Raw genomic sequence first — 17,592 nt, forward strand, 5'->3', positions numbered from 1 at the left:
TTCATCCTCTGAGGATGATTTCATTCATCCTCAGAATGAAATTCTGATTCCTCTGTGGACCCTGCAGTAGCCTCAGTGTACCTTCCTAGCCTTGTCTTCTATTCTCCCTGCCATGGGAGCCCCAACAGTGCTATGCTCGTTCTCATCTCCACGTGTTTACACATGCTGTACCCTCTGCCCAGAGTGCCTTTCCTACCCCTTCCCTGCCCGGAAAACTCCTCTTCAACCCTCAGGACCTGGCTCACAGGACTGGCTTCTCAGGCTGCAAGGAGCTCCCATAGCATCCCATACATGTACAAATATCCCTCAGCCATGGCACCCTCACACCTGAGGTACCTCTCTTCCACACTGGGCTGGCCTCCAGAAGCTTAGAGACTGGTCCTTGCAATCTCCCAAGCCAGTGTATGCCACACAGTTGGTGTTCGGTACATACTTGCTGAATGAATGAATGAGGGAGGAATGGGCTATAAATTTGGGTGGGATCCCAGCAGATAGTTGGGTAAGGTCAGTGTTCTCTTCCAGTGTGTCTGGGAGAACTGGCTAGGGCTGGGGCTGGGGGAGGGAAGGGCCAGGGATGGTTCCTGGGGGAGAATGTCACCGAAAAGAGGCCAGTGGGACCAGAGCCAGGGAGGGAATACAGGACAATCTGAAACCAGACTCCCGAGAAAACAGACCAGTACTGTCTTTCCTGACAACAGGCGCTCAGCCGTCCTCTCCACCGTCTTTCCTTTAAGGGACCAGGGTAGGGGTGACTCTAACAGCTGATGCTCCCCTGAAAGCCATCATGGAACTCAGCATGGGAGGAGAGAAAGGTCCCTGGCCTGAGCCTCTAAGAAGACCCCAGAATCAAACTACTGACCTCTTAGGAAACTTCACGCTGTACAGGGGTAGCTTCTGTGATGTGGAGGCTTTTGATGCCTTTTTTTTTTTTTTTTTTTTTGGAGACAGAGTCTTGCTCTGTCACCCAGGCTAGAATGCAGTGGCGCAATCTCGGCTCACTGCAAGCTCCGCCTCCCAGGTTCACCCGGGTTCACACCATTCTCCTGCCTCAGCCTCCCTCCCGAGCAGCTGGGACTACAGGCACTGCCACCGCGCCCGGCTAATTTTTTGTATTTTTAGTAGAGATGGGGTTTCACCGTGTTAGCCAGGATGGTCTCGATCTCCTGAACTTGTGATCCGCCCACCTCAGCCTCCCAAAGTGCTGGGATTACAGGCGTGAGCCACCGCGCCCGGCCTGGTGCCTCCTTATCCCCACAACCCCCAGGGCACCAGCAGGCTCCAAGCCAGGGGTACAGATGGTGAGCAGGACCCCTCCCACACTAGCAGCAGGCCTGGCTGGGCTGAGAAATGCTGACTAATTATATATCGGTCTGCTCTAAAACCCCCTAATGGCCTGAGAATTGCCCACTTCATTAACTAGGATGAACAGTCCCAGGATGTCTCCTTCTCCCAACTCTGACTCCTAAAAGGACACTTCTAATCCAACCTATGGCTTTGTCCTCTGCTCTATCTGTGGACATGGACAGGAAAGTTCCCCAGCTGAGGTCTAACTTTCCCTCTTACTGCTAGAGATTGGTAGATTGATTTTTTTAAAAAGGAACAAAACTAAAGCCACAGCCGTTTTCCATGGACGTGGGCTTTATTGGGTGACTGTTGAGGCAAGGGAGGTTCTAGGGCTGGTGGACTGATGGGGGGCAAGGGCTTATCCTTGCTTTTGAATTTAGTGCATGTTGCCTAGAGGTTAGATGTGTGAGAATAGCTGCAGAAGTGAGAGGAGAGGAAAAGAGAAGGTCATAGAATGGACATTTTCCTTGGGCCAGAACCAGGATATGGGGACTGGGGGTGGAGAGGGAGGGTACTCTTCACATAGGAGACTCCACCAAGGTCACCATTTGATACCAGCTTCCCTAACGCCCACCTGCCGCATCCCAGTTCATGCCCCAGATGCCAGCCCTGTTAGTTCCCTCAACATCCACTGGAGAAGAGGAGGGAGGAGGAGGTGAGAAACGATGATACCCTTCTGCCCTCCAGCTCCCCTGCCCAGAATTGCTCGCTCTGCCTGCCCTGACTTCCCAGCCAGGATCAGGAGGTCAAGAAGCCTGGGCGCAGGCAGGGGAACAATTGTGTCCCTCACCACCCCTCTTCACACTCTGCCCTCTCCTAGCCCCTCACATGAGGTTGCAGCTTTTGGCTCGATCCTTGTGTATCTCGCCCTCATTCCCCCGGTCTGGCCGTCCTGACAGCTGAGTGGATCGCTGCATTCCCCGGCGTGAGTCAGTTCGGCGCAGCTGCCTATGGCCACGGCCAAGGGAGGCCACTGTAGCCACATGGAAGACATCCCTGACGCTGCGCTCAGAGGACCGGGAGGAGCACTCAACATAGGACACAGCCCCCACCTGTTTGGCCAGCACAGTGCCCTGGAAAAGGAAGGAGTGCATGGGAGAAAGTTATAGGTCTTAGCCTGCAGCTTAGAAAGGGGCATGGAGGCTGTGGGCTGGGGTTGAATGTCAAGGCTGGGGGCAGTCAAGGGATCAGGTCAGAGGTCACAGGCCAGAACAAAGGATGAGCCAGGTAAGGTGTTTTCAAATCAGAGACTGAAGGGGCAGAGGTGACAGGTCTAGGCTGGGATGAGGTCAGACGTCAAGGGTCCCACCTGCTCATGTGTAACAGGGATAAGCCTCTGCTTGGACAGCTCCCTCAGTGTGGCCAGGTCAGTCCGCATGTCCAGTTTACAGCCAACCAGCACAACCTTGGCATTGGGGCAGAACTCTTGAGTCTCTCCTTGCCACTATGTAGGAGAAGAAAAGAGAATTGTGGAGGGGTGGAGGGAGGCACAGCGTGAGCCTTTGTGCCATGCCAGCAGTGTGCCCTCTCTTCCTCAAGCACGCAGAAACCATGTATCCCTCAGGACTCTCCCACATGAGGAAGGAGGTGAGAATGCTAGGCTTGGTTTGAGAGCAGGATGGGGTGAGAGAGAAGCAGCGGGGAGGAGAGGGCTGGCGTGGGCCTGTGGACTCTTCTCCTTCAGTGGCTATGAAGAGTCTGCCAGCCTGGAAACTTCCCATTCCTACTCGCCTTTCCCATACTCTCTCCTGGGAACAAATTTATCCCGCCCTCCCCTCCCCCACCTGGGAACTGGGGCTGCCCTAGCTGACTTCTGTCCATTCACCCCTGGCTTTTGTCATGGAAACTGGGGCCTGGAGAGGAGGCCACAGGGCTTTCCTGAGCTTCAGGATCAGCCTTCCCATCCCATCCCCTCCATCTGGGACTACCACTGCCAAGGAGTTGGAAGAGCAGAGAAGGAATCCTGTGAGTGCTTCTCCCTTCACTCCCCCACCTCCCCTAGCTGCTGTATCCAGCTCTGAGGACTTTCAGGAAAGGGGTGGCTGGGAGGGATGGGGGCTGGAGGCAGGGGTGGCAGGGATGAGAGCTTCACTCGCTAACCAGCTGATGGCCATACCCCAGCCATCACTCCCTCCTCCTGGCCCATGTTATGTCAGGACCATGGTGGTCTGGTCCCCCTCAGTCTAGCTGCCCTATTTCCCCAGGCTCCCACCTTCTTGAGAACACTGTCCAGTGTTTCTGGTCGGCTAATGTCGAAGCAGATGAGCACAGCATCAGAATCAGGATAGGCCAGAGGCCGGACATTATCATAGTAAGAGGAACCTGAAGGAAGACAGGGCATGAGGGGCCTGAGTGGATGGGAGGCCTGGAAGGGAATGGGAGACCTTACAGATCCTGGTCAAGGGATGCTGGGAGCAGAGAATGGAAAAAAGCAACCATTAATACCCATCATTAATACCCATCATGGAGTCTGGGTTTCCCAAGTGGGGGAGCGGGCAGAAGGGAGGTCAGATGGTGGGAAACGGCTCTCTGCTTCCCTAGTGGTTTAAAAAGTAATAATTTTTATTCTTGACTGAGGTTTGGACCCCTTTGAGAAGCTCATAAAATCTATAGACATTCTCATAAAATGTTGCATGTGCTTTCTGGGCTTTGGCAGTCTAAAGCCCTGAAGGGAACTCTTGTAAAAATAAAAACCCTCCTTATGTTGGGAGGAGGAAAAGAGCAGTGGCAGGGAGAGCATTCTCCCATTCTCCTGGGACTTGACCTCAGATTTCTCTAGTTCAATGGAGAGAAACAGCCTCCTGACCACCCCTCACTCAAGACATTCTAAATGTCTTTTCTGCTTTTTTATTTTTTGAGACGGAGTCTCGCTCTATCGCTCAGGCTGGAGTGCAGCGGCATGATCTCGGCTCACTGCAGCCTCCGCCTCCCAGGTTCCAGCGATTCTCTTGCCTCAGCCTCCTGGTAGCTGAGATTACAGGCACGTGCCACATGCCCGACTAATTTTTGTATTTTTAGTAGAGACGGAGTTTCAACCATGTTGGCCAGGCTGGTCTCAAACTCCTGACCTCAGGTGATCCCCCCACCCCGGCCTCCCAAAGTGCTAGGATTACAGGCGTGAGCCACCGTGCCTGGCCTCTAAATGTCTTTTATAAACCCAGTCTTAATCTCTGAAGGAACATGTTCCAAATTAAAAGCCATTCCTTCCCAACTTTCCCAGGTAGGCAGGACCCAGCTGAGGGGCTCAGATCCTAGGCTTTCTCCTTCAGGACATGGTTTCTGTCAGGCTCTGCAAGTTCTACCTCAGTTTCCCTGGATTTTAGCAGAATATTGATTTTTCCTTCCTGTTGGAATTGGATGGATGGGCTGGGCTTACCTGGAACCTAAGGGTCTAACCAAGGGAGGGGACAGAGTGGGCCACCTTGGAAGTCAGGGTGACCCCCAGGGACTTGGCTACCTGAAGTGTCCCACATGTTGAGCTCAATGCGGCGCTTGTCGATCTCAAAGCTCGCGGTGTAGTTCTCAAACACGGTGGGGACATAACTCTGCAGACACGGATGGATCCAGATGAGATCATCTCTCCAAGTCCTCACCCCAGATAAATGCCCTCCTCACTCCCACACCCCGTCCAGCCCAGCCCCTGGACACAAGTTGGTCTGGGATTGGGCAAAGGGGAGATCCCGGGAGCTCCTGCCCCCCTCCCCCCCCCCCCCCCTGCAGAATCTCTGCTAAGCTCCCAGACCTCCTCCTGTTCCCTTCTGGTCCCTTCAGCCCCCTAGTTCTTCCCCTCTCCATTGCCCAGGACCTCCGACATTCCCCTCGCCCTCCCTCCCGGATGCTCTCGTTCTCCCAAACCCCATCCATCTCACCCTGCTCCCTAATTCCTCCCACCCCAATCCTCTGAAGTCCTTCCTGAGCCCTCAAGGCCTCCCCGCGTCCTCCGACCCCCTGTCTCTTGTCCCTGGTTACCCGAGTACCCATTCCCATCCGTCGCCAGGGCCCCTGTCACCCACCCCCCAGCAGCCTTAGCGTCCCCCTCCCAAGACGCAGGTCCCTCACCCCGGGATAGGCGTCCTTGGCGAACACCTGCAGCAGCGCCGTCTTGCCGCACTCTGCGTCTCCCACCACCACGATCTTGCAGCGGCCGCTCTGCCCCTCCATGGTCCCGGCTACGCGCCGGTCCCCCACGCCACCCCTCTACCGGGCCCCGCCGCCGCCTCCCCCGCCGCTGCAACTGCAGCCGCTCTGGCCGCCAACACCGGCATCTCGCGGGCCCGCGCCGAGCCCCCGCCCCGGGTACGCGGCCCCCCCTCCGCCCCGCCCCCAGCCAGGCGGCCGCGCCCCCCGGCCCCGCCTCCCACCCCCGCAGCCGGGGGGCGGGGCCCAGAAGATCTGGGCGGAGCCCTGGGAACAGAGGCCCCAGAGCCGGGGTCCAGCCCGCCGGTGTGGTCTGAGGGGCCCCTGCCGGTTTGGGACAGGCCGAACTGGGCTTATTTGACTTTCTCGGATATAAGGGCAGGGCAGAGTTCAAGCGAAGTTCTTAGGGGTAGAATATGAGCGGCACAAGCGCGAAGCTCGGGCCTGCTGTGTACCCACGCGTGCACGCAGGTGTACCAGTGCGGACAAGAGCTGGGGCAGCCATCCACTTCCTGAACACGGCGGGAGAGAGATGCTAAGGGGAAGGAGGGAGCCTTTTTGGTTTTCTCTCCCGCCTCCGCCCATGTCCTGGCAGGGGGTCTTGGGGAAATGGGAGGGTGAACCCCAGCACACCCACCCGGACGGTGGTGACATCATAGCTTTCCGTCCCCATGGCAACGGGCAGCCGGGTCTCCGGTTGCATTGACTTAACCGCGGGCCTAGACTAGCAGAGAAGCGTGGACTGAGTTCCTCCAGCCAAGCACTGGGTGGAAAGTTTTGGGGGAGCTGCGTCCTCTGGTGGATGCTTGGGGACAAGGAGATAAGGAAGAGAAAGAACCAACCGCCAGAGTTGCTCTGCTGGAGCCAGAGCTAAACCCAAAAGTCAGGCTTGATTAAGAGTCTAACAATAGGCCGAGTGTGGTGGCTCACGCCTGTAATACCAGCACTTTGGGAGGCCGAGGCGGGCGGATCAAGAGGTCAGGAGATCGAGACTATCATCCTGGCTAACACGGTGAAACCCGCACGGTGGGCGCCTGTAATCCCAGCTACTCGGGAGGCTGAGGCAGGAGAATGGCGTGAACCCGGGAGGCGGAGCTTGCAGTGAGCCGAGATCGTGCCACTGCACTTCAGCCTGGGCGATAGAGCAATACTCCGTCTCAAAAAAAAAAAAAAGTCTAGCAATAATCAAACCACTGATACGTATTTGCATGGCATCTTTTACCCTTTTTTTTTTTTTTTTTTGAGGCGGAGTCTCGCTCTGTCGGGCAGGCTGGAGTGCAGTGGCGCGATCTCAGCGCACTGCAACCTCCGCCTCCCGGGTTCGACCGATTCTCCTGCCTCAGCCTCCCAAGTAGCTGGGATTACAGACGTGCGCCACCATGCCCAGCTAATTTTTGTATTTTTAGTAGAGACGGGATTTCACCATGTTGGCCAGGTTGGTCTCAAACTCCTGACCTCAGGTATCCACCCGCCTCGGCCTTCCAAAGTGCTGGGATTACAGGCGTGAGCCACCGTGCCCGGCCATCTTTTACCTTTTAAAAGTGCTTTTTTTGGCCAGGCACGGTGGCTCACGCCTGTAATCCCAGCACTTTGGAAGGCCGAGGCGGGTGGATATCTGAGGTCAGGAGTTTGAGACCAGCCTGGCCAACATGGGGAAACCCCGTCTCCACTAAAAATACAAAAAGTAGCCGGGCGTGGTGGCGAGTGCCCGTAGTCCCAGCTACTCGGGAGGCTGAGGCAGGAGAATCGCTTGAACCCGGGAGGTGGAGGTGGCAGTGAGCCGAGATTGCCTCACTGCACTCCAGCTTGGGCAATAGAGTTTCGAAAAAAAAAAAAAGTGCTTTTTTATATCGAGGCAATTCGAGTCAATAATATATGCTGCAAATAATTCTGTAAAGATAACTAGAAGCTGGGCGCGGTGGCTCACGCCTGTAAACTCAGCACTTTGGGAGGCCAAGGCTTGCTTGCGTGCAGGAGTTTGAGGCCATCCTGGGCAACATTAGCGAGACCCTCTCTCTAGAAAAAAAAATCAAAACTTAGCTAGGTTTGGCCACTTTAGGCACGCTGCCTATGGGGTAGCCCTGCTCTGCAAAGAGCAGTAAAACATAAAGTTAGCCGGGCGTGGTGACACATGCCTGTGGTCCCAGCTATTCAGGAGGCTGAGGCGGGAGGATTGCTTGAAGCCGGGAGTTTCAGGCTGTAGGGAGCTGTGATCGCCCCACCTTGCTCAGCCTGGGTGACAGAGTGAGACCCTGTATCAAAAAAATAAAAATATAAATATAACTAGAGCACGCAGCATCATCACTGTGTTACAGAAGGGAAAATGAGGAACAGAACGTTAACACCAAAGTCAGAAAGTTTTAAAGGCTTGGTCTCCATGCTTCTACTTTGCCACTGCAAGACCACAGTGAATTAAGTCTCATCCCTGCCTGGGTTACATAAACGTAGAGTCAGAGCCTGAGACACAATGTAGTTGGACTCCAGTCCACAGGTGGCTAACTCCAAATCTGATATAAGTTAACTCCAAATCTGATGTAAGTTCAAGTTTTGGGACTGTTCCTTAACTTTTTTTTTGTTTTTTTTTTTTTGAGACGGAGTCTTGCTCTGTAGCCCAGGCTGGAGTGCAGTGGCACGATCTCGACTCACTGCAAGCTCTGCCTCCTGGGTTCATGCCATTCTCCTGCGTCAGCCTCCCAGGTAGCTGGGACTACAGGCGCCTGCCACCACGCCTGGCTAATTTTTTGTATTTTTTAGTAGAGACGGGGTTTCACCGTGTTAGCCAGGTGAATCTCCTGACCTCGTAATCTGCCCGCCTCGGCCTCCCAAAGTGCTGGGATTACAGGCGTGAGACACCGCGCCCGGCCTTTTTTTTTTCGAGATGGAGTCTCCCTCTGTCGCCCAGGCTGGAGTGCAGCGGCACGATCTTGGCTAACTGCAACCTCCGCCTCCTGGGTTCAAGCAATTCTCCAGCCTCCGTCTCCCTAGTAGCTGGGACTATAGGCACCTGCCACCATGCCTGGCTAATTTTTGTAGTTTTAGTTGAGCTGGGGTTTCACCATACTGGTCAGGCTGGTCTCGAATTCCTGACCTCAGGTGATCCACCCACCCGCCTCGGCCTCCCAAAGTGCTGGGATTACAGGCGTGAGCCACGCCGCCCAGCCCTTTTTTTTTTTTTTTTTAACAGGGTCTCACTCTGTTGCCCAGACTGGAGTGTAGTGGCGCGATCTCGGCTCACCTCCGCCTCCCAGGCTCAAGCGATTCCTCTGCCTCAGCCTCCCAAGTAGCTGAGATTACAGGCGCGCGCCACTACCGCCCGGCTAATTTTTTTATTTTTAGTAAAGATGGGGGTTTCACCATGTTGGCCAGGCTGGTCTTGAACTCCTGACCTCAAATGATCCACCAGCCTCGGCCTCCCAAAGTGTTGGGATTACAGGCGTGAGCCACCGCGCCAGGCCTATCCCTTAAAATAGTTTTTAATTTGAATAAGGTTTACTATGAATAAATAAATCACAGTCGGCTTGATCCCAAGAGCACAGACGTTCCTGGTGCCCCTTTTCGTGCTCTCCCAGCTTGCGCCACTGTGGCCCTGGCCCTTTAAGGCTGAGCGCGAGGCCCCGCCTCGCCCGGCGCCCCGCCCCTCCCGCTGGATCCCGCAGCCGCGGCTCTTTCCGACGCGTTCCGCCTTCCCCAGCTGTGCACTCTGCATCCAGCTGTGCGCTCTCGTCGGGAGTCCCAGCCATGTCCGCCGAGAGAGAGGTAGCCGAGGCAGCCACCGGGGAAGACGCCTCTTCGCCGCCTCCGAAAACCGAGGCAGCGAGCGACCCCCAGCAGCCCGCGGCCTCCGAAGGGGCCGCCGCCGCCGCCGCCGCCTCGCCGCCACTGCTGCGCTGCCTAGTGCTCACCGGCTTTGGAGGCTACGACAAGGTGAAGCTGCAGAGCCGGCCGGCAGCGCCCCCGGCCCCTGGGCCCGGCCAGCTGACGCTGCGTTTGCGGGCCTGCGGGCTCAACTTCGCAGACCTCATGGCTAGGCAGGGGCTGTACGACCGTCTCCCGCCGCTGCCTGTCACTCCGGGCATGGAGGGCGCGGGTGTTGTGATCGCAGTGGGCGAGGGAGTCAGCGACCGCAAGGTGAGCGGGTTGCGTAGGGCAGGGCAGGGCTGCGCAGGCCACTGGGCAGTGGGGCACGAGTGGGCGGGCGCCGGGGGTGTGGCAGGGCGGGAGAAACTGGCGAGGACCTGGGTGCACGAGCGTGGAAAGCGTAGCCAAGGAACTTGTGTTTGGGGGCTCCTGGAGAGCGGCATTTATGTGGGGAGGGGAGACGAAATTATCGCCCCTTCCCCAACCATTTTTAGTTGTGGCCGCCGCCCAGAAGCTGTGCTGGTGGGGGGGGAAAACAATAAGGTGCCCAGGCGCATGCGCACAACCACACTACCGTCCCCACCCACCACCCCCCCCCCCATTAAAACCACACCTGTACCCCTACCCACCAAACACTCTCTGGGTAATTGTGGTCTGTGACTATGAGTGACGGTTAGTGCCCCCTTTCCCCGAGGGAGCTTGAGGGGCTATGTCGTCGGGGTTGGGCGGGGGCACAGCGGCCGTGCCAGAGTCCTGGTCACATGCAGCCCCGTGGTCTGTGGGGGTGTGAGGCGGCCCCTCCCAAAGCAAGGCCAAAGAGACGAGACACGCCCATCACGGAGGAGAGACAGCCTTTGCTACCCCACCGCCACCAGCCTTACACCGCCGATCTGATTTTGGGGTGGGGTAGGCGGGATTGGGTCATCCGATCTTTGTCTTGGGCTCTGTGTCTCCCGTGACTGCAGTATCTCCTCCTCCTGTGACTCAGCCCTCAGCCATCGGGCCACGACCCGGGGCTGCCCTTGGGAATGCCTGGGGCGGGGAGTGGAAGGGGGGACCCACCTCTGCCTTCCTCCTGCAGAGGACCCCCACTTCAGAAACCCCGGTGCCAGGGGTTTGGACTGGAACGGAGAGGTGTGGCGCCTTGAACTGGTTGGCCAAGTCTGCAGGCCTGTTTCTCCTTCTCATTTGTCATTAATCTTGGCCACAACCCTGGACACCAGAGAGCTCAAAATGATCAGCTTTTTGAGAGACCTGGGATGAGGCCTCAGCACGCCATTTGTTTAGAGGTTTCTTTTTTTTTCTTTTTCTTTTTCTTTTTTTTTTTTTTTAGACGGAGTTTCGCTCTTGTTCCCCAGGCTGGAGTGCAATGGCGCGATCTCGGCTCACCGCAACCTCTGCCTCCCGGGTTCAAGCGATTCTCCTGCCTCAGCCTCTCGAGTAGCTGGGATTACAGGCATGCGCCACCATGCCTGGCTAATTTTGTATTTTAGTAGAGATGGGGTTTCTCCATGTCGGTCAGTCTGGTCTCGAACTCCCGACCTCAGGTGATCTGCCCACCTCGGCCTCCCTAAGTGCTGGGGTTACAGACATAAGCCACTGTGCCCGGCCAGGAGTTTCCTTTTTAAATCAGACCCCTCAAAGAGAGGCCCCTCAGATGCAGCCTCTTGCAGACCTGCCAGCCCGATTCTGGAGCCAGGTTTGTTGGATTCATCCTGTATGCAAACAGCTTCTCCTTAAGGCTTTCCTCTGAATTCAGCTCTGGCCCCACCCTCAAACTGACTTCTAAATGATCCCACTCTTGAGCAGGCGTCTAAGAGGAATATTTTCGGGAGGTAGTTGTAGTTCATGTTACTGCTGAAGGCCACCCACCTCACCTCCCCTCCATACACTTTCCGCCTGGTAAATACAGGATATCCTGTCCAGGGCAAGAATCTGATGTAAGAGCCTGGATTCTGCGGGGAGGGCCCTTCCCTCTCTCTCTCCCTCCTCCTCCCTCCTGGTGTCTGGGCTGGGGAGGGGTCTTGGCCCTGATTTGGATGGCCTGAGGGTTAGCATGAGCCAGGGTAAGTGAGATTTGTTCTGGGTCAAATCTGGGACTGGCCATGACCCTAAATGACCAATGCACTCCTCGCAGCTCTCCTGGGTTGTTCTGTATCTGCTAGTCCTGAGTCCCTGGGTGGAGGGCTTCCGTTCTTATTCTCCAGACCTCATCTCAGGCCAGAACTTGGAAGGAAAGACCCCAGCATGCCCCCAGTTCTCATATTCAGTGGAGTGTGGGGGCTTGAGGACATGAAAAAAGGCGTAAGTGGCAGTCCCATCCCCCTTCCCCATGGACCCTAACTCTTGTTAATATACAGAATTCCCATCATTCCTGGCAGCGATCAAGACAGACCCGGACTGTCCCAGAACAGCACCCACACCTCCCTCTTCATGCTCTTCAGAGAGCGCAGAGAAGTCTTTTCTCCTGACGCTCCCTCCTTTTCCCTGCCCTTCCCTTGACCCCACTTGCTAAGCTGGAGAGAAAGGTTCTGTTATCTTTGTCCCCTTTCCCTCCTGCACAGAGGCTCTCGTGGGGGTGGGGGGGAAGCCTTTTACTGCTGCGTAGGCCTCTGTAGCCCTTCTTGTCTGTTGCCCCTCCTGCACCATCTCTGAGTGAAGGTGTTTTCTGGGCTCCCAGTGCTGGCTCGAACACACTTCTCCCGAGGTGACCACACCCTGCTGTAAGCGCTCAGAGAACTTTGCCTGCACTTTGGTATGGCCCTGACCACACAGTGCCGTCTTCTTTTGGTTGGTTGTGTGACTTCCTTGCTGCTATTATATTATTATTATTATTATTATTATTATTATTAGCTAACATTATTAAGTGCTTATTATGTGCCAGACATTGTGCTAAAATTTTTTTTTTCCATTTGGAAAAACTGCCCTAATTGACAGATAAGAAAACTGGAGCTGGAAAACTGGAGCTCAAAAAGATTAAGTAATTTTTATGCATCCGAAGTCACACAGTCAGTAAACAGTTGAGACCGCTTTTGTAACCACAGATCTCTTCCACAGTACTTCATGCTGCCCTAACTGTAAGCTTCTTGCATTCAGGGATCTTACACAATAGTGACATGTAAGATCTGTAAGAAGATGATAAGGATAGTATCTGCCTCAAAGAACTGATGTAAGGGTTAATGAGCATTATATATAAAGCACTTGAAATCGGGCTCGGCCCTCAGTCAGCACTCAGTAAAGGTGAGTTGTTATTGTTGTTGATGATGATGTTATTATTATTATTACCATGACTATTGCTGCTTCTCCTGCTACTTCATTTGGAAGAAGGTGGCCTTGTACCTAGGGGAAAATCAGTAAATAGCCTGTGGGTGAATGAATGAGTGACTGAATGATACTCTTCTGTTCTTCAAGGCAGGAGACCGGGTGATGGTGTTGAACCGGTCAGGGATGTGGCAGGAAGAGGTGACTGTGCCCTCGGTCCAGACCTTCCTGATGCCTGAGGCCATGACCTTTGAGGAAGCTGCTGCCTTGCTCGTCAATTACATTACAGCCTACATGGTCCTCTTTGACTTCGGCAACCTACGGCCTGGCCACAGCGTCTTGGTACACATGGCTGCAGGTGACAGGCCCCTCACTTTATCACTCCTTACCCCACCCAGATTTCCTTCCAGGCCCCTTCCCTGCAGCCTATCTGGGTTGTTGTCATGGCAACACCAGGCTGCCTTGGCCTGTGGCTCCCAGAGGCCTCTGCTGTGTAGTTGCCGTGGTAACATTCAGGCACCAGGTCTAGTCTGGTGTGCTATCCTTAGTAACGTGCCCTCACCCCACACCCCCACCTCTCTAGCTACCTTCCCCACCACTTCTCAGTCATGGAAGTTAGACACGGCCCTAAAATGAGCGTAGGCAAAATGAAGGTGACAGGCTGAGTCCCTGGGAGGCTAGAATGGAGTGGTTGGTGGCCAGGGCAACTCCATATCCCCTGCTTATGGGTGTCTTGCTGCAGGGGGTGTGGGTATGGCTGCCGTGCAGCTGTGCCGTACAGTGGAGAATGTGACAGTGTTCGGAACGGCCTCGGCCAGCAAGCACGAGGCACTGAAGGAGAATGGGGTCATACATCCCATCGACTATCACACGACTGACTACGTGGATGAGATCAAGAAGATTTCCCCTAAAGGTGGGGGGCATAATATGGGAGGGGGTAGGGAGGCACAGGACAGGGAGGGGAGCTCCAGATCTGTGGATCCTAATGTTGTTCTTGGGTTCCCCTACTCTATGACAGGAGTGGACATTGTCATGGACCCTCTGGGTGGGTCAGATACTGCCAAGGGCTACAACCTCCTGAAACCCATGGGCAAAGTCGTCACCTATGGTGAGTTAGTGGGCCAGGGATGGAGAGAGCATGTGAGGGCAGGAGGGAGGGTCTAAGGGGTGGGATATAGAGGCCAGGGCTTTTGAATGAAGAAGGGGTAGGGACTCAGGTGCTCTGTAGACAATCAGGGTTAGGAATGGTCCTGTATGCTGCATTCAGATTGCTGACTCTTGGGTACCAGCTCTTTTCATTCTCTGTCACAACTTTTCATATGAGTGATAGTAAATTCTACATTCTTTTTTTTTTTTTTTTTTGAGACGGAGTTTCGCTCTTGTCGCCCATGCTGGAGTTTAATGGCATGATCTCGGTCAGTGCAACCTCTGCCTCCTGGGTTCAAGCGATTCTCCTGCCTCACCCTCCCGAGTAGCTGGAATTACAGGTGTCTGCCACCACGCCCAACTAATTTTTGTATTTTTAGTAGAGGCGGTGTTTCACCATGTTGGCCAGGCTGGTCTTGAACTCCTGATCTCAGGTGATCCAGCCGCCTCAGCCTCCCAAAGTGCTGGGATTATAGGCGTGAGCCACCACGCCTGGCCAAATTCTGCATTCTTGTTTGGGGATTATTCTTGAACAACCAGCCTGCCTTCTTTCTGTCCTACCTCCCTGAGCATCTTAGGCAGGGTGCATTTTCATTTAAAAAAGTATTTCATACAACAAAATAAGCCAGGCATGGTGGCTCATGCCTGTAATCCCAGCACTTTGGAAGGCCAGGGCAGGCGGATGGCTTGAGCCTAGAAATTCGAGACCAGCCTGGTCAGCATGGTGTAACCTTATCTCCACAAAAAATACAAAAATTAGCCAGGTGTGGTGGCACTGTACTCCAGCCTGGGCAACAGAGCGAGACCCTGACTCAAACAAATGAACAAACAAGCAAATACATAAAGATTAGAGCAATTTTTTTTTTTTTTGAGACAGAGTATCACTCTGTTACCCATCCTGGAGTGCAGTGGCGCAACCTCGGCTCTCTGCAGCATCCACCTCCCTGGTTCAAGCAGTTCTGCCTCAGGCTCCTGAGTAGCTGGAATTACAGGTGCCCATCTCCACGCCTGGCTTTTTTTTTTTCTTTTTCTTGAGACAGAGTCTGGCTGTCACCCAGGCTGGAGTGCAGTGACACGATCTCGGCTCACTGCAACCTCCACCTCCCGGATTCAAGCAATTCTTCTGCCTTAGCCTCCCAAGTAGCTGGGACTGCGGGCGCACGCCACCATACCTGGCTAATTTTTGTATTGTTGTGGGTTTTTTTGTTTGTTTTTTTTTTTTGAGACGGAGTTTCGCTCTTTTTGCCCAGGCTGAAGTGCAGTGGCGCGATCTCGGCTCACTGCAACCTCTGCCTCCCGGGTTCAAGCGATTCTCCTGCCTCAGCCTTCCTGAGTAGCTGGGATTACAGGCACGTACCACCATGCCCAGCTAATTTTGTATTTTCAGTAGAGACGGGGTTTCTCCATGTTGGTCAGGCTGGTCTCGAACTCCTGACGTCCGGTGATCCGCCCACCTCGGCCTCCCAAAGTGCTGGGATTACAGGCGTGAGCCACCATACCCGGCCAACACCTGGCTAATTTTTGTATTTTTTAGTAGAGACAAGGTTTCACCATTTTGGGCAGGCTGGTCTCGAACTCCTGACCTCAAGTGATCCCCCCACCTTAGCTTCCCAGAGTGCTGGGATTACGGATGTGAGCCACAGCACCCAGCCCCTAGAGCAATTTAAAGTCAGCCAGGGTTGGTTTGGGCCTGGTAACCAGCAGTTTGAGAACTATCCAATCACTCCCTGGCACTGGTGTGGAGAATTGCAAGGGGATCACAGGGAACAGAGAGCACAGATGCAGACACACAGGGATGTGCCTGGGGGGGTTCACAGGCTATGTCACCTTGTCCTTCAGGAATGGCCAACCTGCTCACGGGCCCCAAACGGAACCTGATGGCCCTGGCCCGGACATGGTGGAATCAGTTCAGCGTGACAGCTCTGCAGCTGCTGCAGGCCAACCGGGCTGTGTGTGGCTTCCACCTGGGCTACCTGGATGGTGAGGTGGAGCTGGTCAGTGGTGTGGTGGCCCGCCTCCTGGCTCTGTACAACCAGGGCCACATCAAGCCCCACATTGACTCAGTCTGGCCCTTCGAGAAGGTGAATGTGAGGACTTTGCAGGGAGGGCTTGGGTAGGACTCATGAAGGCTGGGGTCCCAAGGGGCAGATTCCTGGAGAAGAGGAGGGCTGCCTGCATCACACTGGCTCTTGTTGGATGAGGGTTGGATAGCACTGGGAGCCGCATCTTTCCTTCCTCCCCAGGTGGCTGATGCCATGAGACAGATGCAGGAGAAGAAGAATGTGGGCAAGGTCCTCCTGGTTCCAGGGCCAGAGAAGGAGAACTAGGGCAAGTGGCTGTGAGACCCTAGAGACCAGCGAAGGGAGAAGTTGGGAAGCTACGTTCTGTTGGCCACCAGACTTGCATTTCAGCCTCTGTCATAATGCTCTGCCCTCCCTCCCCTGAAGGTCTCTGTGGTGATGACCACTCTCCCCTGCCCCTCCCCGCTTCCTGACCTCTGAAGAGGTTGGGAAGTGACCATTTGGATGTCTGGGCCCTGCCAAGGCGACAGGGAGGGTCAGAGGGAGGCCGGCTGCTTCCTGCCCCCACCCTTTCCCCGGGCCTGCTGTGCTGCTTTTGTGCCAAGGTTAGCCAGTCCCCCCCTGTTGTGTTCCATGTGCTTTCACCTCTGCCTCATCTTTCCTCCCGTCCCTGCCCCGCCACCTCCCCAAAGAATTGAAACGTCAGCTCAGGATATGGGGCCAATCTCTGTGAGTCCAGCATGTACCTGTCTCTCCCTAGTGTCCCTTCAGCCTGGGCTGACCAGTGCCCACCTCTGGGCTTGACCAGTTCCCAATCTCTGTCCTCTGTCCCCAACTTCTTAAGCACAATTGGGCTTCTTCCATCTCCAGGTTTTCTGCCATTCTTAACCAAGGCTGCCTCTTCCAACAGGGCGGGAATCAGACCTACTCCCCTAGGTCACAACTCTGGGAAGGATACAGAGCCCCCACCCTTCACTGAGTTCTCTGGATTTGTTCTCAGTGCCTTAGCAACGAAAACCTGTGCTTGTGTGTGTGTGGCGGCGGGGAGGGAGGATCCTGTCTCCCACCTCCTTCTCCTCCCCCGTACTCCCCAGTGCCTTCCTTGTTCTGGTGGAGCTGGGGTTTCGCTCCTCCCCAGTCCCACAACACTGCCAAAAATCTGTGTATGTGCCATTGGGTGGGGCAGCCCCGAGCCTCCTGGGGAGGCAGGGCAAAAACAGGTGCCCTCATCGTGGTCTGTGCCATGTCCTGTCTCTATGGTGGTTGAGGAGAAAGGCGGGGAAGCTTCCTCAGCCTTGCAGATATGTGTGGCATTTACTAGCCAGAGCTCTCAAAGGCAGTGCTGTCTGTTTCTTGTACTGGGACCAAAGTAAAAATCCAAGCACATTCCCCTTGCAGTTAGGGGAGGCCCTACTGCCTTCTCAAAGCAGAGAGGCAGCTTATCAAACTCAGCCCAAAACTTTGTTTACATGGGTGGGGAGATGGAGCAGGGAAGTACAGAGTGGGATGGTCAGGACCTGGGCCATTGCAACCAAAATGGGGACTTCCTGGGTAGGGAGGTCACTCCCTCTACTCACTGAGCTAGGATTAGGGAGGGTTATTGCCCCAACCATTGCAATGGGAGGTGGAGGGACAGGCTCAGCCTCCTCATTGTCTAAATGAGGCCTAAATGTGTGAAGTGCGATTTCTGCTTTTGTGTACCCCACCACCCCATTACCACAGCTGCCTTTGTGTTTGTGTCAATAAAAAGCCAAACCCTGGGTCCTGCTTGTTGCCTCTGAGTGGAGAGAAGGTGAGCTCCTGGAAGGCTAGTGCTGCCAGCAGA

The 17,592-nt window shown here is 54.9% G+C and overlaps 2 protein-coding genes across 3 annotated transcripts; one reads left to right on the plus strand and one right to left on the minus strand.

The window, feature by feature from the left end:
* Window positions 1-1,620: 1,620 nt before the first annotated feature.
* Window positions 1,621-5,637, minus strand: RND2 (Rho family GTPase 2). 2 transcript variants are annotated; one of them, XM_031011740.3, is made up of 5 exons: window positions 5,404-5,637; window positions 4,802-4,889; window positions 3,557-3,666; window positions 2,654-2,788; window positions 1,621-2,417 (listed from the first exon to the last, which is right to left on the minus strand). In XM_031011740.3, the coding sequence occupies exons 1-5, from the start codon at window positions 5,503-5,505 to the stop codon at window positions 2,169-2,171; spliced, it is 684 nt and encodes a 227-aa protein (XP_030867600.1). In that variant the 5' UTR covers window positions 5,506-5,637; the 3' UTR covers window positions 1,621-2,168. The 2 variants fall into 2 exon arrangements, with proteins under 2 accessions (XP_030867600.1, XP_030867601.1); XM_031011741.3 differs by lacking the exon at window positions 5,404-5,637 and adding an exon at window positions 5,314-5,369.
* A 3,410-nt stretch (window positions 5,638-9,047) lies between these two features.
* VAT1 (vesicle amine transport 1) lies at window positions 9,048-17,527 on the plus strand. The gene is made up of 6 exons (XM_004041643.5): window positions 9,048-9,609; window positions 12,751-12,958; window positions 13,343-13,513; window positions 13,619-13,708; window positions 15,586-15,827; window positions 15,990-17,527. The coding sequence occupies exons 1-6, from the start codon at window positions 9,220-9,222 to the stop codon at window positions 16,071-16,073; spliced, it is 1,185 nt and encodes a 394-aa protein (XP_004041691.3). The 5' UTR covers window positions 9,048-9,219; the 3' UTR covers window positions 16,074-17,527.
* Window positions 17,528-17,592: the final 65 nt, after the last annotated feature.

Source organism: Gorilla gorilla, chromosome 4, assembly GCF_029281585.2.
Source record: "Gorilla gorilla gorilla isolate KB3781 chromosome 4, NHGRI_mGorGor1-v2.1_pri, whole genome shotgun sequence".
In the NCBI taxonomy this organism is placed as follows: Eukaryota; Metazoa; Chordata; class Mammalia; order Primates; family Hominidae; genus Gorilla; species Gorilla gorilla.